Source organism: Gossypium hirsutum, chromosome D02 (assembly GCF_007990345.1).
Source record: "Gossypium hirsutum isolate 1008001.06 chromosome D02, Gossypium_hirsutum_v2.1, whole genome shotgun sequence".
Lineage (NCBI taxonomy): Eukaryota > Viridiplantae > Streptophyta > Magnoliopsida > Malvales > Malvaceae > Gossypium > Gossypium hirsutum.
Genome location: NC_053438.1, coordinates 71,896,072 through 71,920,885, shown reverse-complemented (window position 1 = coordinate 71,920,885; position 24,814 = coordinate 71,896,072). Strand labels below are relative to the sequence as shown.

At 36.2% G+C, this 24,814-nt stretch overlaps 3 protein-coding genes across 3 annotated transcripts; 1 reads left to right on the top strand and 2 right to left on the bottom strand.

Moving 5' to 3' along the window:
• Nucleotides 1–6,756: 6,756 nt before the first annotated feature.
• Nucleotides 6,757–8,443, bottom strand: LOC107907664 (uncharacterized). Its single transcript, XM_016834998.2, has 2 exons — nt 8,324–8,443; nt 6,757–8,229 (listed from the first exon to the last, which is right to left on the bottom strand). The coding sequence occupies exons 1-2, from the start codon at nt 8,441–8,443 to the stop codon at nt 6,757–6,759; spliced, it is 1,593 nt and encodes a 530-aa protein (XP_016690487.2).
• Nucleotides 8,444–10,705: 2,262 nt separating this feature from the next.
• LOC107907665 (uncharacterized) lies at nt 10,706–12,541 on the top strand. Its single transcript, XM_016834999.1, has one exon. The coding sequence runs from the start codon at nt 10,706–10,708 to the stop codon at nt 12,539–12,541; it is 1,836 nt and encodes a 611-aa protein (XP_016690488.1).
• Nucleotides 12,542–15,929: 3,388 nt separating this feature from the next.
• LOC121214593 (uncharacterized) lies at nt 15,930–22,822 on the bottom strand. The gene is made up of 2 exons (XM_041088378.1): nt 22,418–22,822; nt 15,930–17,345 (listed from the first exon to the last, which is right to left on the bottom strand). Exons 1-2 carry the CDS (start codon nt 22,820–22,822, stop codon nt 15,930–15,932), a joined length of 1,821 nt encoding a protein of 606 aa, XP_040944312.1.
• Nucleotides 22,823–24,814: the final 1,992 nt, after the last annotated feature.

The window sequence follows — 24,814 nt, the reverse complement described above, 5'->3', positions numbered from 1 at the left end:
AAAACTCAATTTTTTTATATATAAATATAATTAAATTTGATCATTAATTTGTTTTTTTAACAAAAATGTTAATTAAAGCATGATTTTTTAGCGATGTTGGTGTGACAATAGCATGAAGTACAAATGAACTGTGGTCCAAATTTAACACGAAAATACTAAAATCTAAATAGACAAGTTGGTGTAAATCAAGAGTAAGATGTGGAATAACTTGTGTTGTTTGGGGTTTGCTTGTTAAAATAAAATATATTTGGTTTTGAAGAAGAAAAATATAGATAAATTGTTGGGGGTTGGGGAATGGAAGTTTTCAATCATGAAATTGCACGAAAGCAGTACAAGTACTCAGGAATGATCTGTCAAAGATTAGAGCTTGATCATCATATTTATGTGAAAATGATTTCCAAATCTCTGTGACCAATCACTACTTTTACAACATTTTTAATTTGGTTATATTTATGTATAAGTTAGGAACTTTCTTCTATTTTAACTACAAGTCTTTAAATAATAATAGTTAAATTTACTAGGTCAATCATATAGTACTATACCTAATTTCTATTTGTCCCAAAAATGATAAATCTATTCAAAATTAATAAAATTATAATTTAATATAACGATAAACCTTTATACATTAACTTGATCTTGTGTAATTTTATACGCTAAATTTTGATGTGATTTGATATATTGCATCTACAAACTACAATTCAAATTTCAAGTGCATAATTGTACCTCAATTTTGATAAATAGTTTTTTATGAGAAAGAAGTTTGGGGTTGAATGTTTGTCGTTGTCAATCTTCAAATTCACATGCTTTTTATAGAAAGTTTAAAATATATTATTAATTTCTCTGAAACCAAATAAATATCCAATTAACCTTTTATGGAAATACATAAAAGTCCTTATTTAGATACGATATATTATATATTATATGAAATCAACCCTCCACGACTGCATAATGAACCACATTTCCCAGATTTTTCTGAATCAAAATATTACTTTGAATATTCTTTTTCAAATTCAAACCTTATGCTTTTTTACCAAAATGCTACGCTTTTATGATTTTGTGGTATTTCAAAAGTAATTTTCGCACGTATACTTGTTTTTATCAAATGAACAACAAATTGAATATTAATATATTTTTGAAAGTTGAAAATATGCTTGAATCAAATAATTAAACCCATATTTAGATACTCTTTTTCACCACCTCTCCTTTTCTTCTAATTATTTTTCACCTTTTGGGTGTTTTAGCTTTTATGAATATTTATTAATGTATATTCACCTCTTACTTACTTTTACATGTAAATTTTTCATAAATATTTCTAAAAAGCAGTAAATTTTTAAGTAAATAAAATTTATAGGCAAAATCATTTTATTTTTAATGCTATTGAATTTCTAAACCATAGATGTTACATTCACAAAACAATTTAAGATTAATAGTATTATTAATAAAATTGAAACTGAACGCAGTGGAGATTAAATGCTAGTGCTACATTTATTATTATCATCACAGTTAGATCTCAGTGGGAGTTTGAGATTATATGAAATCAATATATACTCCTTTCCTTTTATAATGTTCGCATTACATCTTCATGACACACCAAGTCTTACATAGTAAAATTTAAAATGATTTTTAAAATAAAATAAAATGTTGCGGCATAAATAAAGTATCTTGAAAACGATAAAACATCTGTAAAAGTTTCGATTTAAGTTTCATTATTTGGGCTTTATCCAAAACTTTTAGATAAAAATATTATGAAAATTTTTGTATTAAAAGTTAAATTACATTTTGTTCCAACTATTTTAGTTTACTCATTGTTTCTATTAAAAATTAGTGTACCAATTTTTAACAAAAAATTTGGACAGAAATTTTAACGTATCGATTATTAAATCATTGCTTGAAGTTGAATGACCACCGTAATTAATAAAAAATGCAATCGACGTCAACCATAACCAAAATAAATTTAAAGTAAATTATGTAATTGTGTCAAGGTAGGTAACAGGTAACTTAGTGGTTATGAACAAATATTTGATTTAGAAATTAGAAGGCTATTGCATGGCATGCTGATGTACACACACATCAAATCCATCAATCACTAAATTTATGATGACAAGATATATATTCTTTATTGTTACTTAATTTTGATTTTTGTGGATTTTATTTAATGTCTTTGGACTAATGGAGAGCTGAAAATGATGGAATTTGAATTTTTTGCACTTTGGTGTAAGCTGTATCATAAAACCATGGGCGAATTTAAATTTTTTTTAGTAAAAAGTTAAATTATAAAATTTTGAGATATTAAATATAGATTTTATGATATTTTAGTTTATTTTTTCTAATTTTATTTTTAAAGCTATAGTGCAATTTTTTCATATTAATTTATATAAGGATTATAATTGTAACTTTTCAATTTAGTTGGGGGCTAGAGCCCTGCTTGCCCCTTCCTTTTGCCCCTGCAAGGTAGGTAAGATTGTTATGCTGAATTTAAATTGTTTCGAGTTTATTTATTTAAATAATTTGTATTACTATTAAAATTTTATTTTAATTTAATTATAAAAAAATATAAATATTAATATAAAATTAAACATGTTAAAATTTAGCTTTATTTAATTAAAAAAAATTAATTCAAATTCAATTCAATACGTATCAAATCAATCAAGTTGAGTAGGTCACTTACCTATAAATACTTCTAAAGATAAGCGGATCTAGTGAAATCTCTATTTGCTTGCAAATCTAAATTGACCCAAAGATGGGGACATATTTATTATAATTGATTTAATTATAAAATATGAATATCATTAACCCATCTAACTCTAATTTAAATTGACTGCAACATATAATAATTTGAACAAAAATTGATGGTCAAACTTGAAATGACCCAAACCCAATCACTCCAAATATTCAGACTTGAAACCAAGTAGTTTAAAAATTACCTATTGGATTGGAGTCTGGGTATCGCTTTGGGGACCAATATTGTCTGAAGAGCAGTTAAAGCTCCAGCTTTTGTCAAAACATTGCTATTGCTGTCATGTTGGGCAAGGTAGCATATCAATGCTAATACGTGTGGAATTATGCAATCAATAATTACGCAAAGTGCCATTAAAATTTTGTGAATAAGTGGAATTTAATGTCATCCACTTATCTTTTATTAAGCATGCTTAATTAAGCAAAAATTAGATTAATTAAGTTTGGATTGCATTATTAAGTCGTAACGTTATACTATTCAGTGTTGCAACATTCATCCTTACGTTGAGACAACAATTTCTTGTTTTGATTTTTTTTTACGCTTTAATCCCTCGTTTGTTATCGGTGTTACATAAGACTTTTCGTAAGTTCTTTTATAATCTGGATTTGAATAAATAATGGGTATTGTTAAGTTTTAAGACTTAATTATTTGTATAACTTGTTTTTTAGATATTGAAATAAATACATAGTTGCTTCAACAATGAATGTGATAGCTCACATCTAAGATCCGACGATTAGGTCGAATGTGATGTATTACATATAATAATTAAATAAATACATATATTAAAAGAACTTTTTTTGAAATTATTGGGGTAAAGATCCTTACCTCTCTTTAGTTTTATCACCAAATATATGAACAAATTTTGTTGAATCGAGCTCATATAATTACAAACTTAATTTAAAATTCAAAATTAAATAACTAAAAAAGGTCCTTTGAAATGACCCAAACCTAAACAATCTAAATATTCGGACTTGAAATAAGTTGAAAAAAAGTTATTAAGCCCGGATTAGCTTCCTGTTACATGGCTCACATGAGCTTCTTGTTATATGACTTGAGAGAGTGCTTTTTGATTATGTGCTCTAATGAGCACTCCTGAATATGAATTGACGGATTTTAATTGTACACCTCGTGCGTACTACCCGGGTATCCATCGATACTTCAATGATTCGACGGATAGAAATCCTGACATGAGAAAATATGAGCACGAAATGAATTATTATACGTATCTGCCTGAAATACATGATTTATGGAAGTATGAAATGATGATATATGAACATGAAATTTGTTTGAAGAATATGTACATATATGATTATAGATTTGTACATCTCGAGTGTACTTCCCGTGTTTCCATCAATATTTCAATTGATTTAATGAGCAAAGTCCTGGTATGAAATAATCTGAACTTGAGACGAATTATATTCATGATGTGGAAAGTATATGTATATGGAAATTTGGTTATTGTTGAGCCCATACATATTTCTTGATATTTGAATGAAATATATGACTAACAAGGGTGATGAGGATATGTGTTAGGGCTTGTGACTAAATTGGTTGATTGTGTCTTACATGTTTATCTTGAACATGAATGAATGGTAAGTTAATTACCATGTTATACTAACTTACTAAACATTTCATGCTTACTCTGTTTTATTTTCCCCTGTCCTATAGTAATTCGGAAGCTCGTTGGATTGGAAGCTTGGCGGAAATCACTCACACTATCCATCGGCCCATTTCGGTATATATGGTAAATCAATTATGGTTATAATGACATGTATAAGTTACTTGGTCAATATTGGCATATATATGTTTTGGTTATAATTAGCCATTGGTATGGCTTGTGATGAACATGTTTTGATTTATATAATAAATTATGTCATGTTTGGTATGTGTTTGAAATGTTTCATTTAAGCTAATATATTTGATAAAATATGCATAAAGGTGAACTTGATATCTAAGTAAGTACGAGCATAAGATTGACATGATAATAAATTATCATTTGAGGTGCCTAAAGGCACATTGGTTGAATATTTGTATGGCATTATGAATAAGTAAAAATGTTTGTGTAAGTAGAAGACAAATTGGGTGAGAAATGTGGTTTGGAAAATAGCCTATTTTCGTCCACATGGGTGGAGACACTGGCGTGTCTCAGCTGTGTGTGACACACGGCCTAGCACATGGGCATGTGTTCTGGCCATGTATCCTCTGCATCATTAAAATTCAAAACAAAATGCTTAATATTTTTCACAGTGGCGTGTGGTTTGGCCGTGTGACTCCTACACCTACACACGGCCTAGCACATGAGTGTGTGACTTGACCGTGTGACTTAAGTCAGAGAGTTATATGAGTATGGATACGGGCTGGGACATGGCCGTGTGCCCTATTTCGATTGCCCACACAGCCTAAGACACGGGCATGTCACATGGCCGTGTGAGCTACACGGCCTGGCCACACAGGCATGTGTCCCCTGCACCTAAGAAAATTTTGAAATTTCGCGAAAAATTCTCTGAGTACCCGGTGTAGTCCCGACTCGATTCTAATATGTATTTTAGGCCTCGAGGGCTCTTATAAGGGACTTTATAAATAATTTCTGGCATGAATGTTAAAGAATATGAAATGTCTGTATTTGATTTGTTTATTCTGTTAATGCTCTATAACCCTATTCCGGTGACGGATACGGGTTAGGGGTGTTACATTGTATCTATTGGCTCTATCATCATAGTGCTGTTTTATCTGAGCTACCGTGGGGTTAGCTCTCAAGGGTGGTGGTTCAACATCAGCATTGATAACCTTCCACAAGTCAAATGCCTGCAGGTAGGTCTTCATTTTCACTACCCAAATGTGGTAGCCTTCACCATTGAACACTAGTGGTGGAGCTAAGAAACAACTTAGTTCATATCTAACTAACAAAACATCTAATTGAAAGTAACAAAACAGCAGCATAAGCTTCAGCTGCAACTTGCAAGGCTCGGACAGCTTGGTCTGCATGGAAGCCAACTTCAACACAAGCATAGCATTCATTTCGTTTCTGTTAATGTCCTACAACTGGAAATGCTCCCTTCAGCAAGCTTCCTAAGGCCCTGGAACAGCTAATCTTCAATTTGAGCGGTGATTGTTGAGATCATTTGTTTGTTGATTGTGTTTGTAATTTTTTTTTTGAAATTCTATTGGAGAAGATTTTATATGCTTGAAATTTGCAGGTGATGCATAATAGCTGGCAAGAAATGACGATATGGCTTTACTAGTTTGGAAAAGGTAAATCGTTTGTCTCTATTCGTCTTAGACTGTCATGGCGTACCTTCATTGACTTTCTTTGGCAAGACAGAAATATGAGGCTTCATGGGAAATCTTCAAGGTAGATGCAAGTTCTTTATCTGTTGACTATTAGGCTTTCTAACTGTAGGAAATTTGCAAATGTTTCCTTCCCTCTTCTGTGTGGGGTTTGAACATCAGACTTGCTTAATTCTTTTGTAATGTTTACTGTTAAGAAGAGTCTTCCTCTAGGTTTTTTCTTGTGGCAAAATTTTGCTAGTTTTTGGATGAATAACAAAGCACATTATATCCCAAAAAAACTCCTTAAATATCAAATAGAATAATGATTAACATAAAAAAAATATTGGAAAATATTATGATATTAACAATTGGATAATGATCTTTAAATAGAAAAAGTAGGAAGTTTTCTTTTTCCTTTTTAAGTAGAAAGACTAATATATGGAATGACAACATAATTTCACAAATAATGTACAGCACCAATAAATACAATTTATGTATGATATAACCAAAGTTTCTTCTAATCTCTTTTTTCTCTAATAATTTAACGAATTTTCTCACCACCAACCTAAGCTTTTGTGCAGGTTCCATAATCACTAGTCTTTTCTTTAGGTAATACACCGAAATCAAAGCTAGTTCCATGAATTTAGACTTCAAAAGCTGCTGAATCCTCGTCTTCTTTAATGGAGGTATTGGCCCTAAAATTCTCTTTTAGGATATTTTACTAGCCTTGGTAGATAAACGGTAAGCCCTTAGTACAGCAGCTTTAATCGACCTCCTATAGTGGCAACAACTGCTTTGCTCTGTTTTGTAAAAATCTGTTTGATGCCCGTTGAGCTCTCAGTTTGTTGCTGCTCCACAGTAAGATAGGATTGGAGTTTGGATATTGTGTGAGGGACCAATGTTTCTAGCTCTCTATATTCTGTAATGACCTCGGGATCTATTGTCTGAAGAGCAGTTAAAGCTCCAGCTTTTATCAAAACATTGCTATTGCTGTCATGTTGGGCAAGGTAGCATATCAATGCTAATACGTGCGGATGGGTGCTTTTATCCCCACTATTTAGTAACTTCATCAACAATGGTACACCTTCGAATTCTATTATCGACTTCGAATGCTCCGAACAAAGGTAATTATCGGTGGAAACGAATTTTTTCAATGCAATTGCAGCTTCCATTGCAACATCTTGATCTGTATTCCCCAGCCGAGCCGCCAATGGACCGATCACTCGACTCTGTCTGGCCAAGAAAGACCTTGCCAATGAACCAATTGACTTAATTGCAGGAACTCTTAGTTTTGTATCGTCAAGCTCTTTGATTACCCTCAATAGCTCGTCAACCACCGCCTTTGCAGCTGGAGAAGAACTCGTGAAGGCGGAACTTCGAAAACCATTATCTGATTCAGCAATAGATGTGATCTCCTTTATGATCATTATGCAATTATACCGTAGTTCACCTTGTTCTTTTGCCACTAACGTGGCTAAGCATAGCATTCCTTTCGTTTCCGTTAAAGTCCGACAATTGGAAACGCTCCCTTGAGCAAGCTTCCATAAAGCCTTGGAACAGCTAATCTTCAACTCGAGCGTTGATTGTTCAGATGACAGCAAGATCACCAGCTGCCATATTATGTTCTCTCGAATCAAATCGTGTTGTTTCGATTCCGGGTTAAGCTCTGCAATGCTGGCAACCAAATCGGCAGCTTGCGTTTGTTTCGATATCGGTGATGTTTTCGATAAACTTTTTATGAATGTGGAAACCATTTCCTTCATAATAGTTCCTTCATTGTCCTCATTAGCTAAAAGGCAAAGTGTATTAGCCGCAGCAATATGAGCAACCAAGGGACAATTCTCCTTCAAAAGCTTCATTAGTGAATCTACCCCACCTTCAACAATGATGTGCTTATACTCATCTTTATGTCGAACGAGTGATGCAAGACGATCACAAGCCTCGATTCGATCATCTAAACTAGACCCCATTTCGATATTGGCAATGCAAGACCAGACCAAAGCAGTAGGCGACACACTATTATCTGTTTTACAGCATGATCTCCCTCTATTTTGGGGCTCATACAGGCTAACGACCCACTCCATATCGGTGACAGAAGCATCTAAAACGTGGAAGAGCTTTTGAAAATCGGTTGCAATACGGCTAGTGAAGAGTCTACAAAACAAGTTTTGATGCGTTCGGTTGCGGACTATATCCTGAGCCGCCATGAAGTAAACCTCGAGCTTAGCAACCATGCAGTTAAGTGGCCGCAAGTAAAGAGAAGTAGAACCAGATGAAACAAATAAGGTTGTTGAGCATTTCCAAGAGTCGACTCACTCGCTTCCCCAACTCACCACATTCCACCTTGAACGAATTGGACTCGTTAACCGCTAAGCAAACATCCTCCCCTAACAGTATCAGGTCAAAAATTTTCCGAGCATCTGAATCCAACGCCATTATCTCGGACTCCGTATGTTTCAATTGCTAACCACTTTGTTTAATTTAGCAAAACATGGTTTCAACTAAAACCCAAATAAACTTAAAGCTTGTTACTTCTTATGGTCCCCGACCAAGTTATTACTTTTGACTTGAAAGGAAATTAACAAAGCAATCAACAGTGAACCTGCGAAATATCCTGGTTGCCTACATAGAAGCTACCAAATTTACCTTAAACACACTTGATAAACAAATATTAAACTTATACCAAGAGCCCTTTATTCTTTGGATTACTTTCAACTATCCTGAAGAAGGTTGCCTACCAGAAGCTTCAAAGAAGTTCAATGGCGTTACAGGCGTAACTAAAGAGGTCAAAGCCGTGTAGTCCGGCCTTTTGGCAATTACCTTGAAAGTTGAAGTAAGATGAAATAGGGGGATGAAGCCAAAGCAGTCTATTCCATGCTATTTTCTTAGAAAGTAATAATAATAATAATAATAATAATAATAATAATAATAATAAATAGTGTATGATTGATATTAAGCAGCCACCCAATGTCATATACATTGTCTCACAAGCAACATCGGTTTATACGAATTTGAAATCATTTGATATATAAAGATACAATAAAGTTGGGATAACTAAATAAATTCAAACTTGTAAAACAATATCATATTTAAAGAAATTAATTTAAGTTAACATCTTTGTTAAAAGTCTTTATCACAAACCAAATAAATTATCGATAAAAGTATAAACAATATTTTGAGAAATTAATTTTAATTATTTAACAAATTAAGGTATCAATGTCAATTTGGTCATTATTTTTTTATTTAGTTAAATTTGACTATCAACATTTTAAAAAGAGTCAATTTATTTTTCTTAAAACGAAAATGTTAATGAAAACATTAATTTTAAAAAAAACAACTTATGTGGCAATCTACATGTACTTCATTCTAACATGGCATTATTTGTCTTCTATGCCACATCAACAAATAATTTAAATTTTATAAAATTTTTCAAAAAAATATATAAGAAGTTTATAAAAATATGAAAAAATAGTATGAAGTACACATGGATTACCAGGTTATTATATTTAAAATTTTAATATTTTAGTCAATATTTCTATTATAAAAGTAGCAATTTAACTCTTTTTAGAAGGTTGAGGGTCAAATTTTTTTTTAATATTTAAAGTCAAATTTTACTTTAAAAATCAAATTAATAAAAAATATAAATATTAAATGTTAAATTAACCTTTATGTTTAATATAAAAGTTTATAATAAAGGAAATATTTCAAAATTTTTGGGGTTAGTTTAATTTATTCAAAATTTAACCGTCTTTACTTTCCAAGTTGATAAATTTTTATGATTTTTTTTTCTTATTAGCATGTAGCCTTTCATATTAAAAGTAAATTTATAAAATCTTGTCTACTTTTTTAATGTGTAGTTATTTCTCAATTGTTAATTTAATCATGTGTTTACTTATCTATATGCATATGATTTTAACTAATATCCAACTTTTGATTAATTGTATTTTCTTTTTAATTGGAAATTTAAAAAATATATAAAAGATATACTATGGTGCACACTAGTAAAAGCTTGTATTGGTTGGAAACATATTGAAATGAAAATTCAACTAATTTGTACCAATTATTGTGCATGGCCCCTAATATTCATCCTATTTTCATCTGGTATTAACTACCTTAACTACAATTTTAACAAATTCTGAATCCTAATTCAGTTCGATTCTTGATTTTAAAAAATGAGAAGTTTGTGAAAAATTAAATTTTTAAGTTTTATATCAATTCAGTTCAATTGAATAGTTTTAGATTTTTTGAACCATCCATCCTAATTCAGTCTGAGTCTCGATTTTTTTTGAACTTTTAAATTATTTTCATTATTTTAAATATAAAATTTTTACTTTTATATAATAAAAATTTAAAACAATTATATATTAAATAAAAAATTGAATTCGATTAGGTAACTCTATTTTTAATTAAATTAGGTTGGTTTTATATTTTTCGAAATTTTGGTTTCTCCCTTGTCTACAGAAAAAAATGTCGCTCTCGTCTCTATCCTTTTCTGAAATGGCAAATAATCATCGTCATAAAATTCTGTCTTTTCCTTTGTTCAGTTCATAAATCATACGAAGCTTTTAAGTATTATCGCCGGATTAAATGCTTTTCCTAGAAATTTACAGTGTGCAAACCTTATAAAAGGTGGCTAGAATTAGATTCCAACACTCTACAAACTTTAATTATTTAGTACGAAACTGAGGATCAGCTACGATGAGTTCGGAGCAGAAGAAGCTGATGAAGAATCTTTTGCTCGATATGATACTGTTAGGGCAGGATGTTTGCTCAGCAATTAACAGGTCCAACTCCTTCAAGGTGAAATGCAGCGAGTTGGGAATGCGAGTGAATCGGCTCTTGCTAATGCTGCGTAGCCTGCCTCGGTTCCTCACTTCTGCTGCTCCCTTTTACTTGCTGTCAGTGAATAGCATAGTTGTCAAGCTCGAGGACAACTTCAAGGTAGCTCAGCGCGTTGTACACAATTGCAAGCCCCGACGTCGGCTTTGTAGATTCTTCACTGGCCATATCCGTATTTCAACCGATTTTCAAGAGCTCTTCCACGTTTTAGATGCTTCTATCACCGAAATGGAGTGGCTGGTTAGCCATTATGAGCCCCAAAGCAAAGACAGAGGCTCGATGTACTCCCCTACAGTTTTGGTCTGGTCTTGTATCGCCACTGTCGAAATGGGGCCAAGCTTAGATGATCGAATCGAGGCCGCTAATCGTCTTGCATCACTCGTTCAACAAAAAGATTTTGAGTATAAGCAGCTCATTTTTGAAGGTGGGTTACCTTCATTAATAAAGCTTTTGAAGGAGAATTCTCCGGTTGCTCATATTGCAGCCGCTAATGCACTTTGCCTTTTAGCTAATGAGGAGGAGGAAAAGAGTGGAACTATTATGAAGGAATTGATTCATACAATTGCAAGTCGTTTATCAAGAACATCTTCGAGATGCGGTCAAAAGCAAGCTGCCGACTTGGTTGCCGACATTGCAGAGCGTAACCCAGAGTTGAAACGATATCATTTCATGAGAGAGGAAGCGGTATGGCGGCTGGTGATTTTGTTGTCATCTCAACAATCACCGCTCGAGTTGAAGATTAGTTGTTCCAAGGCTTTATGGAAGCTTGCTCAAGGGAGTGTTTGGATTTGTAAGACATTAACGGAGACGAAAGGAATGCGATGCTTGGCCGAGTTGGTGGCAAAAGGACAAGATGAATTACGGTTCAATTGCATAATGATCATAAAGGAAATCACAACTATTGCTGAATCAGATATCCGTTTACGACGTTCGGCCTTTACGAGTTCTTCTCCGGCTGCAAAGGCGCTCATTTGTGAGCTATTGAGGATAATCAAAGAACGTGACGACGCAAAAGTGAGAGTTCCTGCAATTAAGTCCATTGGATCATTGGCAAGGTCTTTTTCAGCCAGAAAGGGTCGAGTAATCATCAGTCTTTTGATTGCTCAGCTGGGGAACACAGATCAAGAAGTTGCAATGGAAGCTGCAATTGCTTTGAGAAAGTTTGTTTCCACTGATAATTACCTTCGTTCGGAGCATTCGGAGTCGATAGTCAAGTTTGATGGTGTACAATTGTTGATGAAGTTAGTAAGTGAGGATACGAAGGCCCAACCCTACGTATTAGCATTGATATGCTACCTTGCCCAACATGACACCAATAGCAATGTTTTGATAAATGCTAGAGCTTTGACTGCTCTTCAGACAACAGATCCCGAAGTCATTACAGAACATCCAGAGTTAGAAACATTGGTCCCCCACGCAATATCCAGACTCCATTTCAATCTTACTGAGGACCAACTACAAACAGACAGTCCAACAGGCATCAAACAGATTATTACAGAACAGGGCAAAGAAGTTGTCGACACTGTACGACGTGGATTAAAGTTGCTGCCAAAAGGTGATAGTAAAACACCGCAAATGGTAACAAGATGTAAAAAGAGAATTTTAGGGGCAATACCTCCATTAAAGAACAAGAGGATTCAGCAGTTTCTCAACCTAAGTGCGTGGAACTGGCAGTATTATGTGTGGACTGCATAGAGGAATGGCTAGTAATGAAGGTGTCACGACGCATTGGCAAACAAGGTACTACCAATTCACTGCCTAAAGAATTGGTAGTACCTTGTTCATCAGTAGTAATGACAAAAGGACACGATAAAAAGGGTTGGGGAAAGTGATAAGAAAAATTGCCAAATCAATAGAGAAAAAAAAAGAGAATAGAAGAAAATTTGGCTATATGATACATCAATTATGTGAAAAATATAATATTGTATGCACAATTTGCTGGCTAATGGGATTGATAAACTTTCCATCTAGTGCCTTCATTAGTATTCATAATACAATATTAGGGAATGCAAGGCCTTGGTCGCCAATTCTTTTAACGCAGGTTTCTGCGAAACAAACGTGCCAAGTTCCCCTTCTTCCCTTAACAATTGTCGAACTGCAGTCGTCATCCTGGCTTCTTCCACAGCCTTACAATAATCAGCTTTCGAAGCAATGCAACACAGAAGCACCAATCCATGCACTTGTAGCTTCAATTCGCTTTCACCATCACTCAACAGTTTCACCAAGATCTGTGCAGCGTTGAACTCGATCATCTTGTTCGAATGCTCTTTGCATAGATAATTTTCGTCACAGGAAAACTTCTCTAAAGCAACCAAAGCTTCCATTACCACTTCCCCACACCCATGTTCGAGCTGCGACACCAATAGACTAATCACCCGATGATGATTGCTTTTACGGAAGATTCTAGCCAAAAAACCAATCGACTTTATGGCAAGAACTTTAAGCATGTAGTCTTCTGATTCTTTGATCACCCTCAATAGCAGTTCAACGGTGTCCTTTGATTCCTGAGAGCCGGTCTTAAATACTTCGCGCCTAAGATCAATGTTATGTTCAGCTAAAGCCGTAATCTCCTTTAGAGCCATCAACGGAAGCTGCAAACAAAATTCACAATCTCCATGTTTGGCAGGTTTCACCATCTTATGCTCCGATCGCATCGCTGCTGGTTATCAATCTCCTAGGAAATTAAACACTAAAAAAATATGAATGCTTTTGATTTTTTGCTCTTTATTTATAATATAAATGAAGGTTATCAAATGACTGAAACACCCTAAAAAGCTGCACGCGGTTTTTCGGCATAGATTTCACGGCAAAGCTTGCTTACTTGTTCGGACAGTATAGTTCAATCGCACGACAACTTCAGATACGCGTGACTACTTTTTATGATCCCGATGAAGATATCTAATAAAGCTGTTACAGTAGAATCCTAGTTAAAAAGTAATCAACTACATTTAGTGGAGGGGTTTTAGTATTCTTTTTATATTTTAAAAACAGTAATAAATTTTGATATCTTCAATCTTTTTCTTTTCACCAGGGTCTTCAATATATATATATATATATTATTTCGTCCTTTGGAAGTGACATCAATGAATTCGGAACACCCAATGACAAGCAGTAAACCTAAACCTCCAACCCAAAGTTTCTATACTTCTTTTTTAGTGTTTAAATATATGAAATACCTTTTATCCAATTCCTAATTCTAAAGATTAAGATAATCTTTATTTATAAAACTCATTACTCAATGATTAGATTTCTGTATTTTTCAGATGATCTCCTTGTGTTTACCAAAGGCAATATTTATTCTATATTTGCTGTCCAAAATGTTTTGGATTTCTTTTATAACATGTTAGGATTGCAAGTTAATTTTTCAAAGAGTGAAATCTACAGTGTTGGGGTCGATCATTGTTAAGGTGACTGGTTTAAAGATCGGAAAGTTTCCAGTCAGGTACCTTGGTGTACCACTAGTGGCAAGGAATTTGAGATGCCTTGGTGAACATAATTGGTCTTTTAAATGCCTTTCTTTTGTCGGCAGACTTCAACTTCTTCAATCTGTTGTGTTTTTTATCTTCAGAATTTTTAGTGCAGAATATTCATTCTCCCTTTTAATGTCATCAAGCAGATACTCAAATTTGTAACTCCTTTCTTTGAACAGGCAATGGAACATCTACAGAAGGGGCTAGGATTAACTGAGAGAAGATTTGTCATCCCAAAGCAGAGGGAGGTTTGGGAGTCAATGATCTTAAACCATGGAATCTAGCTCATATGATACGATGTTTATAGCAGATTTTGGTTATGGTAGCTTGGGTGGATCAATATATCGTATGGCAGGTTCAAGCCCAGCGTTGCATAGTTGGGCTTGGAAGAAGCTTCTTAAAGTTAGATACATTATATTAATCAGCAAGCCGTGTGTCCATGGATTTGTTGGATATAGTGTGTTAAAAGAATAATAATAATCCTCCTAAATTTTAATAATATTGTCTAGCCTTTTTAATTCGTCATATCCAGAGTATTTATATACCAAATATAATATCAATATATTACTCTACGTCATGTTTAAGTTGACATTTAATGTTTAAATTAACAATTATATTAGCAGAATGACCTGATTAATATAATAATGATACTAGTTTAAAATTTAAAGGCAAATTGAAAATCTAAACCAATAGTTAGGAGACATTGGGTGCAATTAATCATTTTATGTAAACTTTAAATTCTTCTTTTTTGGATCAAGAAACAATGCTTTGGGCCATACCAAACCTCGTAAAATTATGGGGCAAAACCAGAAACAGGAAAGAACAGACATAGGCATGGCCCAAAACATGAAAAAAGTTTAGTTCATCGATTACATTAGCTGCCGATATGTGCATACATTTTCACTCTTTTTTTCTTTTTCTTTTTGCTCAATACATTCTCATTCAATTTATGTATGATATAACCAAAGTTTCTTCTAATCTCTTTTTTCTCTAATAATTTAACGAATTTTCTCACCACCAACCTAAGCTTTTGTGCAGGTTCCTCAATCACTAGTCTTTTCTTTAGGTAATACACCGACATCAAAGCTAGTTCCATGCATTTATGTTGAAAGCTGGACTGCAATGCAACATGGAGCCAGAAGCATGCTACTGTCGAGACCAGCAGCTATCGAGCTCAGCTCATTTTGCTTGGCGCGCACGAATGGTTTTTGGACCAAATGAAGCAACTGACATTGCTGTTTTGTTTTGATGTAATTTACTTTAGTTCAACTTTAACTAGTTTCCAAAGTTAGTTGGATTAAGTTTGTGATTGGATTGATGATGTAAAAGCTGATATGTCAGCTTATTTTGTATTTGACTTAAGCTTGTATTAGTTTAGTTTAAGTGGGAGCAGTTATGTCATTAGGTAACTGTCAAATGAATCAAAATTTGTAACTCTTTTATATATTCAAATTTTGAATGAAAATTGGTAATGTTCAGTTACAATTTGCTGAGTATTCAATTTTGTTCACTGTTTTTGCTTTGCTTTGTTTTCTTTTGCTTCGATACTTCTTGCTTCAGTTTTGCAAATTCAGTTTTGCAACTTTGTTTGATTTTTGCTGCTGCCATTGTTCCTACAATTTAGCCTTCAAAAACTGCTGAATCCTCGTCGTCTTTAACGGAGGTATTGCCCCTAAAATACTCTTTCTAGGATTTTTTACTAGCCTTGGTAGATAAACGGTAAGCCCTTTGTACAGCAGCTTTAATCGACCTCCTATAGTGGCAACAACTGCTTTGCTCTGTTTTGTAAAAAACTGTTTGATGCCCGTTGAGCTCTCTGTTTGTTGTTGCTCCACAGTAAGATAGGATTGGAGTTTGGATATTGTGTGAGGGACCAATGTTTCTAGCTCTCTATATTTTGTATTGACCTTGGGATCTATTGTCTGAAGAGCAGTTAAAGCTCCAGCTTCTATCAAAACATTGCTATTGCTGTCATGTTGGGCAAGGTAGCATATCAATGCTAATACGTGCGGGTGGGTGCTTTTATCCCCACTATTTAGTAGCTTCATCAACAATGGTACACCTTCGAATTCTATTATCGACTTCGAATGCTCCGAACAAAGGTAATTATTGGTGGAAACGAATTTTTTCAATGCAATTGCAGCTTCCATTGCAACATCTTGATCTGTATTCCCCAGCCGAGCCACCAATGGACCGATCACTCGACTATGTTTGGCCGAGAAAGACCTTGCCAATGAACCAATGGACTTAATTGCAGGAACTCCTAGTTTTATATCGTCAAGCTCTTTGATTACCCTCAATAGCTCGTCAACCACCGCCTTTGCAGCTGGAGAAGAACTCGTGAAAGCGGAACGTCGAAAACCATTATCTGATTCAGCAATAGATGTGATCTCCTTTATGATCATTATGCAATTATACCGTAGTTCACCTTGTTCTTTTGCCACTAACTTGGCTAAGCATAGCATTCCTTTCGTCTCCGTTAAAGTCTGACAATTGGAAACGCTCCCTTGAGCAAGCTTCCATAAAGCCTTGGAACAGCTAATCTTCAACTCGAGCGTTGATTGTTCAGATGACAGCAAGATCACCAGCTGCCATATTATGTTCTCTCGAATCAAATCGTGTTGTTTCGATTCCGGGTTACGCTCTGCAATGCTGGCAACCAAATCGGCAGTTTGCGTTTGTTTCGATATCGGTGATGTTTTCGATAAACTTTTTATGAATGTGGAAACCATTTCATTCATAATAGTTCCTTCATTGTCCTCATTAGCTAAAAGGCAAAGTGTATTAGCCGCAGCAATATTAGCAACCAAGGGACAATTCTCCTTCAAAAGCTTCATTAGTGAATCTACCCCACCTTCTTCAACAATGATGTCCTTATGTTTATGTCGAACGAGTGATGCAAGATGATTAACGGCCTCGATTCGATCATCTAAGCTCGACCCCATTTCAACAGTGGCAATGCAAGACCAGACCGAAGCCGTAGGTGACATTCTATCCACTGTTTTAAAGCATCCGCCTCTGGTTTGGGCCTGTTGCGGAAAGGATCGATTCGAGAACTCCGATATGACTACAAGTAAATTGACCGGAACGAAAAATAAAGTGAACACAAGGATTTACGTGGTTCGGCTTTAATGCCTACGTCCACGGGCAGAGGCGAAAAGAAATTTCACTATAACAAGATGAAGATTACAAGTGTTTTACACTCAAGACACAACCCGAGAACCTCACAACTCTCAACCCCTATAGAAAACCCGAAAGCTAAAATCCTAGCTTTCAAAGAACAAGCTTTGCTCTCTCTTGGTTTGGGATGATGAATATGGCTAATGAACCTCTCTATTTATAAGAGAGTTCAAGGACATAATTGTCCAAAACTTTGGCAAAGATTTGTGGTTGAAAATGGACACCAACAACCATCCACTAATCCACTACCACCAACAACCCACTACCAACAACAACAATCCACTACCAATTTTAAGCCATTTCTTAACAAATCTCCACCTTGGCTTGAAATTTACCAAGCTGAACATCATAGTGAATTCCTCGAACTGGATCACCTCTTCCAAACGCCTCTCTGGCGCTAATCAATCCCGAATACCTATCAAGTCCAAGCAATGCTTGAACTTATATGCAGGGATCACCTTAGTTAACATATCTGCAGGATTCTTCTCGGTAGCAACCTTGCTGATAACAATGTCACCTTGCGTAACATGTTCCCGAACAAAATGATATCTGACATCAATGTGTTTGGTCCGTTCATGAAACATCTGATTTTTAGTCAGATGTATGGCACTCTGGCTATCGCAAAATACAACAGTGAAATCCTGTTGTAAACCCAAACTGCTTACTAGACCTTTCATCCACAATGCTTCTTTCACTGCTTCTGCTAACGCCATATATTCCGCCTCAGTCGTAGATAAGGCTACGGTAGACTGTAACACAGCTTTCCAACTAATGGCTCCTCCAGAATAAGTGAAAACATAACCCGTCAGAGATCTTCTTTTGTCCAGATCTCCAGCATAATCAGAGTCCACATAGCCCGTGACACTGCTAGTGCAGTCACTCTGATCATATACCAAGCATAAATCTGCAGAACCTCTCAAGTACCTGAGAATCCATTTCACGGCCTGCCAGTGTTCCTTGCCAGGACAACTCATGTATCTGCTGACCACACTAACTGCATGTGAAATGTCTGGACGAGTGCAAACCATTGCATACATCACGCTTCCAACTGCACTCGAGTATGGAATGTGAGACATTTGCTGCTTTTCTTCATCAGATTGTGGTGACAACTCTGCAGAGAGTTTGAAATGTGGTGCCAACGGAGTACTCACAGTTTTCGCTTTATCCATGCCGAAGCGTTGAAGAACCTTTTCAATGTAGTTCTTCTGCGACACACGAAGCTTGCCCGCCTTGCGATCTCTGTGAATATCCATGCCCAAATTTTCTTGGCAGCACCCAGATCCTTCATCTCGAACTCACCACTCAACTGCGACTTTAACTTGTTGATTTCCGACATGTTTTTGGAAGCAATTAACATGTCATCAACATACAGCAACAAATAAATGTGCGAACCATTTGAGAGCTTCCGATGATAGACACAAGCATCATAGTCACATCTTGTGTAACCATGCTGAATCATGAAGCTATCAAACCGCTTGTACCACTGCCTTGGGGATTGTTTCAATCCATATAAAGACTTCTTTAATAGACAGACATGGTCTTCTTTACCAGGAACTGTAAAACCCTCTGGTTGACGCATGTAGATTGTTTCCTCGAGCTCACCATGCAAGAACGCCGTTTTACGTCAAGCTGCTCAAGTTCTAGATCAGACTTGGCCACCATGGCAAGTAATACACGAATGGAAGAATGCTTTACGACTGGGGAGAAAACTTCATTGTAGTCAATCCCCTCTTTCTGAGTGAAGCCTTTAGCAACCAATCGTGCCTTGAATCTAGTTGCTTCAACCCCTAGGATGCCTTCCTTTTTCTTGAAGACCCATTTGCAACCAACTATCTTCTGGTTACTTGGCGGCTTAACCAACTCCCAAGTATGGTTCTTGTGAAGAGATTCTATCTCCTCACTCATAGCAATTGCCCACTGTGCCGACTCATCACACGTGACAGCCTCATTATAACTGGAAGGTTCTATACCAATGGACTCCGCCACACTGAGCGCGAAAGACACCAGATTAGCGTAACGCGGATTTGGTTTGATTTGTCTCTTCGTTCTTCCAGTGGCAATGCTATATGGTTTTTCTTGAGGTGACTCATCTTCATCGGAATCTTGCACCTCAACTTGATCATCCTGGACTGAAGTACCTTCCGTAGGAATTGGAGCGTCCACCTGACACTCCACCTGCTTCTCAACACCGTGATCTCCCATTCTATCTGACACCTCCTTTTCCCGGGAATTTGTGGTGGATCGAAGCATGGATGACTCATCAAAAGTCACATCTCTGCTGATGATGAACTTGGACGAAACCGGATCAGGACACCACAACCTGTATCCTTTCACCCCTTGGCCGTATCCAAGAAATATGCATTTCTTCGCCCTCGGTTTGAGTTTTCCCTCATTTACATGAGCATACGCAGGGCAGCCAAACACTCTTAAACCAGAGTAATCTGCAGGAGAACCAGACCATACTTCCTCAGGAGTCTTCAGCTCAATAGCTGTTGATGGAGATCTGTTAACCAAATAACAAGCAGTATTAACAGCTTCAGCCCAAAATTCTTCACCGAGCCCAGCATTTGATCGCATGCAACGAGCTCGCTCCAAGAGAGTTCTATTCATGCGTTCTGCAACTCCATTTTGTTGTGGTGTTCGACGAACAGTGCGGTGTCTCACTATTCCTTCATTTTTGCAGAACTCATTGAATTCACCTGAGCAAAACTCCAAGCCATTATCCGTCCGGAATCGCTTGATCTTCTTTCCTGTTTGATTTTCGATCAAAGCTTTAAATTGCTTGAAGTTGATGAGAACCTCATACTTGCTCTTCAGAAAATACACCCAAACCTTTCTCGAGTAATCATCGATAAAGGTAAGCAGATATCTGTAACCACCTTTAGAAATTGTCGGAGAAGGCCCCAAAGGTCAGAATGGAAGTAATCCACTGTGCCTTTTGTCTTGTGAATCCCAGTGCTGAACTTTACCCGAGTCTGCTTACCGAAGACGCAGTGCTCACAGAAATTCAACTTTCCTGTACACTGCCCAGACAATAATCCTCGTTTGCTTAGCACCGATAAGCCTCTCTCGCTCATATGCCCGAGCCGCATATGCCATAACTTCGTGGTGTCAGAATCTAGATCATCTGATGATGACACTCCCGCAACACCTGTAACCGAGGAACCATCGAGGAAGTAAAGGCCCCGCTCCAAATTACCACGTATCACAGTCAAAGCACCCGAGAATACCTTGAGAACTCCACCTTCAGCAGAGTACCGAAAGCCTTTCTTGTCCAACGTACTCAAAGAGATCAAATTTTTCTTCATTTCTGGAATGTGCCGAACATCAGTTAGAGTTCTAACAATACCGTCAAACATCTTTATACGAACTGTGCCAATCCCCATGACTTGACATGCGTGGTCATTTCCCATTAGTACTGAACCAGAATGCTTCTCGTATGTTGAGAATGCATCTTTCGAAGTACTTATATGAAATGTAGCTCCCGTATCAAGAATCCATCTCCCACCAGCGTAAGAGTCGGATACTGCAAGAACGATCTCGGCATCACTTGAAGAATCTGCATCAGCTACATTCGCACGATCATTTTGTTGCTCCTGTGATTCTGATTTCTCCTTCCTTTTCGGACAATCTACCTTCATGTGCCCGTACTTCTTACAGTAGTAGCACTGTATTCTCTTCTTGGACTGCGATCTAGGATGGCTTTTACTTGAACTTCCACCCTTTGCCTTGGATCTTCCTCGAGCAACCAAGCCTTCGCCTTCATTGTTTTCGACCACCTTACCAGTGATTTTCTTCCTCAACTCACTGGAACTTAAGGCATTTTTCACCTCCTCTAGAGTCAGGTCATCACGACCGTACATCATTGTATCAACAAAATTCTCATACGAGGGAGGCAAAGAACACAAAACAATTATTGCTTGGTCCTCATCATCGATTTTGTTATCGATATTATTCAAATCCATGATAATGGAATTGAATTTATCCAGGTGCTGGGAAACAGGTGTACCTTCCTCCATCTTCAGGGCATAGAGTCTTTGCTTGAGGTAGAGCCGGTTCGTCAATGACTTCGTCATGTACTTGCTCTCTAACCGGAGCCACAAACCGGACGCGGTTTCTCATCCGCTACTTCTCGTAGCACTTCATCTCCTAGACATAGCAGAATAGCACTATGTGCTCTTTCTAGCATGTCATCCTTTTGCTCTTCCGAAAGCGTGCTTGGTAATTTATCTTTACCAGACAATGCTTTTAGCAATCCTTGTTGAACCAGCACTGCCCGCATCTTGATGCGCCATAAACTGAAACTATTTTTCCCGGTAAATTTCTCGACATCATACTTAGTCGATGAAACACTTGTAGCCATAATTTGGAACCTTTGAATGAATGATAATATTTTCTTCCTGATGTGAAAGATCAGACAAAGCTGCAGTCACAGGGCAATTCAGAAAATATTATCACTCCTTCAACTACGCTCTGATACCAATTTGTTGCGGAAAGGATCGATTCGAGAACTCCGATATGACTACAAGTAAATTGACCGGAACGAAAAATAAAGTGAACACAAGGATTTACGTGGTTCGGCTTTAATGCCTACGTCCACGGGCAGAGGCGAAAAGAAATTTCACTATAACAAGATGAAGATTACAAGTGTTTTACACTCAAGACACAACCCGAGAACCTCACAACTCTCAACCCCTATAGAAAACCCGAAAGCTAAAATCCTAGCTTTCAAAGAACAAGCTTTGCTCTCTCTTGGTTTGGGATGATGAATATGGCTAATGAACCTCTCTATTTATAAGAGAGTTCAAGGACATAATTGTCCAAAACTTTGGCAAAGATTTGTGGTTGAAAATGGACACCAACAACCATCCACTAATCCACTACCACCAACAACCCACTACCAACAACAACAATCCACTACCAATTTTAAGCCATTTCTTAACAGGGCCTCATAGAGTCTAACCACCCACTCCATTTCTCCAATAAAACCGTCCAAAACGTGGAAGAGCTCTTCAAACTCGGCTGCAATACGGCTGGCAAAGAGTCTCCAAATCAGGTTTCGATGCTTGCAATTGCAGACAATGCGCCGAGCCGCCTCGAAGTGCCCCTTGAGCTTAGCAACCATGCAGTTAATTGGCCGCAAGTAAAGAGGAGTAGGAGCCGTAGTGATAAGCAGGTCAGAAAGCAGTTGCAAGAGTTGACTCACTCGCTTTCCTAACTCACCACATTCCACCTTGTACGAGTTGGACTCATTAATCTCTAAGGAAACATCCTCCCCGAGCAGCATCAGATCAAAAAGTTGCTGAGCATATGAACACAGCGCCATTATCGCGAAAACACTTCATGTCAATTGCTTAGCAATTTGTTTAACAAAATATAGTTAGCTTAATAATTGTCAAGACAAAATCGTGCGATTGCGCTCGGGAAACTGAAAAAAGCGCTTGTTTTATTTTTTTTCCTGAAAACCCACTTATTAAATATGATTGTCATTTGTCAGTGTTACTTTGTTTTGTCTTTTTAAGTAATTCGGGCAGCTCGCGCGACCTTAGCAAACATCAACGCTATCGCCAAGATTATATAGCAATTAGGTTTGTTGACAAAATCCAGAAGTTGAATGATTTGACATAAAATAAATATTCATAACTTGTGGGTCCACACTGTCATAGCTCAACAATGTCACTAGAGAAATCGCGCGCACTCGTGCGGCACTCCTTGCGCATCCCTTAATGATTATAAACCCCAAAGTCGTGCGATAGGTTGATTAAACATGTTGTATTTAGTGTGGCTGTCGAGTTGGATCTTTTTGTTCTCAGAATCTTCCATAGCCATTGCATATACAGCAGTAGCAAGATGAACTTAAGTTGTCCAGATTTGTAATACTCGTGGTACATAGTTAACAAACGCTTTCCTTGAACTTTTGACTTTATATCCCTTTGTTCAAATGTTCTGCTTTCTTTTTCCAAGCATTGCCCGACTACATCGCTAGAACTGGACAAGATCTTCCAAGTCTCGCGAGACACGACATGATTGGTCCCAAGTTTTAAATTTATTTATTAATATTAATAATAAAAAGTATCCTCCATTAAAATAAAAAATTCTATATTTAAGTTATCGTCAGTTGGTCCAGTGGTGGCCAAGATTTCTTGCACAGCTCAAGTAAACCCAAAAGGCAAGAGTTTAGTAATTTATAGGTAATAAATTAGTTTAAAACCAGTAACTTTAATTCATATGTTTATCATTAGTTAAATTAATTTTTAAATTTTTATAAAGTATAAAATGATAAATTAAAGTAAAGAGATCACCAATTCAATAATTTTGTAATTTATTTTAGCAAAAATCTAATGATTCAATAATTTATATGAAAAAAAATTAGGCAAAATCATTAGTCTGAGTTTGTGTGTTTATCAACAGGATAGCCAAAATTAAATTTTTAATTTTTAAAAGAGTCAAAATATAATTTTATTATTATTTATGCTTATTATTTTAAATTTTTTAAAGAATTTAAACGAAAATTTTATTATCTTTAATAGGTTAAAGTGTATTTTTATTATTAAACTAATTTATAACTTTACAAAATTCATGAGAGTACATCCATAATCATTTCATGATGTATGAAAATGAATGCTTAATTCAACTTATTTTCTTCCAAAGAAAAGTGCCTTCACAATTAGAGGTTGTTATTGACTTTAGATTTAAAAAAAAAAAAAACCCAGAAGCTCGAGCAAAATCGCGCGCCCCAGACCGATCATCTTGCGTGGAAAATACAGTGTCGCCAAAACTAAGAGGAATCATAGAAGAAAAACCCAAAACTTCCATCAGAGCGCACGCCTTAGGACGTCGTCGCACTATCCATTAAGTGTCAAGCATACTTTTACTATCCATATCGCGAGTCTCCTTACTACTTATCAAATCGCTGTATAATCAAAATACTATTCCCCTCTATATATACCACCATCATTTGGCGTCACTCTACGTGATTGAATTGCAGTAGCAAAGACAAAACAAAAAAAGAAACAGCAATGACAAAGGCAATAGTGTCGAAACAACTGAAGACGACAGATATCGAGAAACGATTGACGATCCCAAGTAAGTCCCTCAAATATTTCCCTCCCTTAGATGGGAATCATGTGGTGCAGTTCAAAGCTAGAGACGAGAGTGGGCATCACTGGAAGTTCCAAATTTACACTCGTAAAGGAAAGAGGTACCTGAAACCAGTCCTTACCAAAGGATGGCGCGAGTTCGTTTGCACCAAAGAGCTTACTATTGGCGATAAAGTTGAGTTCTATATGGAAGAAAAAGAACAAGGTGAAGCTATGTA

What these genes read in the sequence shown, in the direction of transcription:
- LOC107907664 (XM_016834998.2), bottom strand. Translation starts at nt 8,443, where the DNA reads ATGGCGTTGGATTCAGATGCTCGGAAAATTTTTGACCTGATACTGTTA. An exon ending in GTGGTGAGTTGGGGAAGCGA is followed by an intron (nt 8,230 to 8,323) that starts GTGAGTCGACTC and finishes ATGGTTGCTAAG; the next exon opens with CTCGAGGTTTACTTCATGGC.
- LOC107907665 (XM_016834999.1), top strand. Translation starts at nt 10,706, where the DNA reads ATGAGTTCGGAGCAGAAGAAGCTGATGAAGAATCTTTTGCTCGATATG.
- LOC121214593 (XM_041088378.1), bottom strand. Translation starts at nt 22,822, where the DNA reads ATGGCGCTGTGTTCATATGCTCAGCAACTTTTTGATCTGATGCTGCTC. An exon ending in TAAGAAATGGCTTAAAATTG is followed by an intron (nt 17,346 to 22,417) that starts GTAGTGGATTGT and finishes TTTCCGCAACAG; the next exon opens with GCCCAAACCAGAGGCGGATG.